Source organism: Pteropus vampyrus, unplaced genomic scaffold, assembly GCF_000151845.1.
Source record: "Pteropus vampyrus isolate Shadow unplaced genomic scaffold, Pvam_2.0 Scaffold95, whole genome shotgun sequence".
NCBI lineage: Eukaryota > Metazoa > Chordata > Mammalia > Chiroptera > Pteropodidae > Pteropus > Pteropus vampyrus.
Window position 1 is genome coordinate 3,999,910 of NW_011888876.1, and position 4,334 is coordinate 4,004,243.

A 4,334-nucleotide genomic window follows, 5' to 3' on the forward strand; every position below is an offset into this window, starting at 1 on the left:
CCTTTTTTTCATATTGTCTTTTAAATTTAGTGTGTTTTACATTAACAACACATCTCAGTTTAGAGTAGCCATGTTTCAAGTGCTAAGTGGCCACGTGTGGCTAATAACTACAGTTTTAGACATGGTAGGTCTGGGTCTAGAGGGTGACACAAACTTTTTTTTAAACAAATAATTTTTTTAATGAAATTTTAGCTTTTTCAGTTACAGTCGACATTCAATATTATATTAGTTTCAGGTATACAGCACAGTGGTTAGACATTTATATAATATATGAAGTGAAAAGTCTAATATACCTACCCACTAAGTACTCAAAAAGTCTAGTACCCACCTGGCACCATACATAGTTATTACAGTGTTATTGACTATATTCCTTATGCTGTGACTATTTTGTAACTGCCAGTTTGTACTTCTTAATCCCTTCACATTTTCCTAGCTCCCCAGCCTCCTCCCATCTGGCTGGCTATCATCAGTTTCTTCTCTGTATCTGTGAGTCTGGTTCTGTTTTGTTTTTTCTTTTTTAGATTCTACATATAAGTAAAACCGTATGGCATAAACCGATAGTTCTTACATGAGAACTTTTTATGGAGTCGCCGAAGAAGCCTCTACTGACTTGATTTTATGTAAGTGCCAGGGAAAGATTAGATTTTCTAGGAAGTTTTTACTGAAAAGGTGCCATTTGAATAATGTCTTGGACTATGTCTATAAATCTGCCAGGTGAACAAAATAGGCCAAGAGAGTAACATGCAAAATTGTAATATTATATAAGAGTAGAATTTGTTCAGAGCCTCGCAGGTATTTCACTGTGGTTGGAGATCAGGTAATTGGGTAAGAGTGAAATGCAAGACTGGCTGACAGGTCTTCACCAGTTCTCTGGTTATGAGTAATTTATCAGTAATGATAGTTCACCTGCTCCTTATGCTAAATTCCAGAAGTACGATTGCTGGGTCTGATAGTGTGAATATATTCCCCAATACATACAGGGAATCTCCCGGATCTGAACATTTACACTGCCCTTAGCAAATACACTGGTTTCAGTGTATACTCAAGTCCTGTAATTAGTATATTTTCGATGTGCTAACTCTGCTGTATCGGGTGCGTATTTTGTTGATGAATGGCAAAGTAACATGTTGTTCTTATTAACATTGGTTACTACCGTCGAGTTCTCAGATCCCGTCCCAGCTTTACCAGTTGTCCCAATAGCATGCTTTATGGCAGGAAGATGCAGAATCAGGCCGTGCACTTCGGTCTTCTCTTTTCTTTGGAGGAACGGCCTTGACATTTTTGACCTTGACAGTTCTGAAGATTACAGGTTGGTTATTTTTGTAGAATGTCTCCCCAGTGTGGTTTTGTCTGTTTCCTCATGATTCGATTCAAGTTCAGGTCTTTGTCAGGAACAACACTGCTCATCGCATCCTATCACGTGGTACAGGACTTCGCTATGTCTGATTGCTAATGATATTCTCTTTGATCCCTTGATCAAGGTGGTGTCTGCCAGGTTTCACTGCTGTGAAGTTACTCTTTCTTTTTGGAATGAATCTGTTTTTAGTGGTGAAGTACTCTGAAACTATCCCATTCACTCTCAGACTTTCCATTTATTCATTATTTATTTATGTTAATATTGCTTCATAATTTCTTATTTTATTCAGTAGGTTGTAATCCATTCCTATCATTTGTTTTGATGCTGAAATTATCCCCAGTTTGGTCATTGGAATCTCCTTCACGTTGGATCCTATGTCCTTTCTTTGTTTTTCCTTGCTTGCTTGCTTGCTTTTTCTTTCTCTCTCTCTCTCTCTCTTTCTTTTCTTTCCAGTTTTATTGAGATGTCATTGACATATAACATTGTATTAGTTTAAGGTGTACAACATATTGATTTTTCATATTACAAACTGATTACCACATTATATTTAGTTAACAACCATCACCTCATATAATTACAGTTTTTTTTTCTTATAAGAAGAACTTTTAAGATCTGCCTCCTTAGCAGATTTCAAATATACAATACGCTATTGTTAACTGTAGTCGCCATGCTGTGCATTATGTCCCTGGAACTTACTATCTTATAACTAGAAGTTTGTACCTTTGTTCACTTTCACCTGTTTCCCCACCCCCACCCCTACCAACCACCAGCCTGTTACCTGTTTCTATGAATTCCATTTCTTAGATTCCACCTACAAGTGAGATCATATGGTATTTGTCTTTCTCTGTCTGACTTATTTCACTTAGCATAATGGCCTCAAGATCCATCCATGTCATCGCATATGGCAGGATTTCCCCCATCTTTGTGGCTGACTAATATTCCATTGTGTATATATGCCACATTTTCTTCATCATTTATTGTTGGTGGACACTTAGGTCCTTTTGACACATCCCTCATCGTTTGAGTACTTTCTTGCTCTCTGGCATGGGATATTCCGGATTCATCTTGTCCTTTTTCTGCCCCAATGCTGTAATTAGCCCGTTCCAATTCTCCAAGGAGCTCGGGCTCCCTTTTTTGGAGAATGGTATTAGAAGCCAAGATTGGGTGCTAGGGATGTGCGAGGTGTACCATTAGGGAGTGGAGGTTGTCACTGCTCTGAGGCCCTCTCAGTAGACAGATTGAGAGAGCTAAGGTGTATGTACGCGTGTGCTTACGTGCACACACACATACACACCCTGCACATCTGTGTCTATAGTTTTAGAAACCCACTGGTTGACCAGACCTCCAGTTTCAATCCACGGTATACATTTCAACCTTTTCCCTTTCTATGTTGGTATCTCCCTTCTCTTACAGAGGGAGCTCTGGGTCCAGTTGTCCTTAATAGATTTTCTAATTTGGTGAATCCTCCTACATAAGACAGATCTCTTGCTGCCTCAGAACCCTGCCCGGTAGAGATGAGCTTCTTACCCCCCCCGGCTGGCCCTCACTCCCCCACCAGTTCTCCGCCCTGGCGGATGCCCGCCTCACCTCACGCCGACTCCCGCATCCCATGCACGCTAGCCCTTTGTGTGGAAGTGGCCTCTGACACCCATGCGGGCTACCCTCTGTGCCACCTAATGGATTGTTGAGGAAAGGAAGAGATCGTCTCTGGAATTCTTAAATTGTATTTTAATATTTCTAGCTGTGAAATTATTTATCCCTTTTTTTTTTTTCACTTTGAGCTCTTTTATTTTGAGATCTTATATTTTTTCTAATTCTGGGAAATTTATGTCTGCAAATATTTCATCACCCCCATGTATTTTTTTCTCTCCTCTCTCTGTGTTATGTGGATGCCGATGTCCTTCATTTCTCTGTTCCATATCTCTTGGTTTTTCTTTTATGTACTTTATTTCTTCCAGATGTCTTTTGGCAGAATACCTTAAACCTGATGATATTTTAGCTTATTAATTTATTCAGCTATATTCTTTCTCCTCTTTGATCCATCATCTGTTAAGTTTATTTCAGTGATTATATTTTTCATACCGAGTATTTTTACTTGCTTCATTGTGACATTTCCTTCCTGCTTTATTTCTAATGTCCTTCCTTATCTAATCTGTTCGTTTTAAACTTTTATTTGCTGTTCTCCTGTGAGCTGCCATGTCCTGGAGATATTAGCCGCCTTAGCTCATGAGGTATGCAAAGTAGAGCAGAGAAAGCTAGTCTTTTTTCTGCCTACTTTGTGCCTCCCCTTCTGGGTTCAGATAATGAAGGTTGGGTTGGAAGGGAGGAAGAGGATTTACCCAAGGTCTTTACACTGTGAAACCTTTCCCAGGCTCAGCATTTTTCCAGATCTGTTTTCCTTCTTTTAAAAACCCTAGTCCATGGAGTGTGGAGAGAGGTGGTGGGAAGAGGGACCCTGTGAACATGCAGAGACCACCCAGTGCATCCGTACTTGTCGTGAACGACTTCCCCACTAGCTGGCCCCGTGCCACCTGTATGCTGACAGGCTTGCTGACAGTTTCCCTGCCTTGCAACCGCAATTGCCTGTTTCAGACCACGTTGGAGAGAAAAATATTCACCAAAACAACTGCACCACACCCCAACTGCCATCTCTGGCGTCTGGCCCTTATCTCTTCTGCCCATTTGTTTACCCTACACTAGAATCAAATTTCCCTGTGTTGTCCCAGGGATTTGTGTAAACACAAATGAATTTTTTGTTTCCATGTTTAGTGTAGGTTCATACGATATATACTGTAAAGCGATTTGCTGTTTTTAAAATGGCTGTTTAACATGATCAATTACAGATGAAGATAGTTTGGATTCAATAAAATAGAGCTTTACTCGTAGTGGCTGGATTTGAAATGGTTTTCATTTTCCTACTGGAACTACTAATAAATAGTCAAAGAAAAAAAATTCTTTTCTGTGTTCATGATGTAAG

At 39.8% G+C, this 4,334-nt stretch overlaps 1 protein-coding gene across 4 annotated transcripts in view; it reads left to right on the forward strand.

Moving 5' to 3' along the window:
• Nucleotides 1-4,334, forward strand: part of SCAI (suppressor of cancer cell invasion) — a 115,225-nt gene that overhangs the window by 52,640 nt on the left and 58,251 nt on the right. Inside the window, exon 1 of one of the 4 annotated variants that reach the window (XM_023533075.1) lies at nt 520-620. The exons of the other annotated variants lie outside the window; for them this stretch is intronic. Within the exon in view, the coding sequence (XP_023388843.1) occupies nt 619-620 (2 nt within the window). The 5' untranslated portion in view covers nt 520-618. Of the gene's footprint in view, nt 1-519; nt 621-4,334 lie in introns of those variants that run through there. 4 annotated transcript variants of the gene reach the window in all.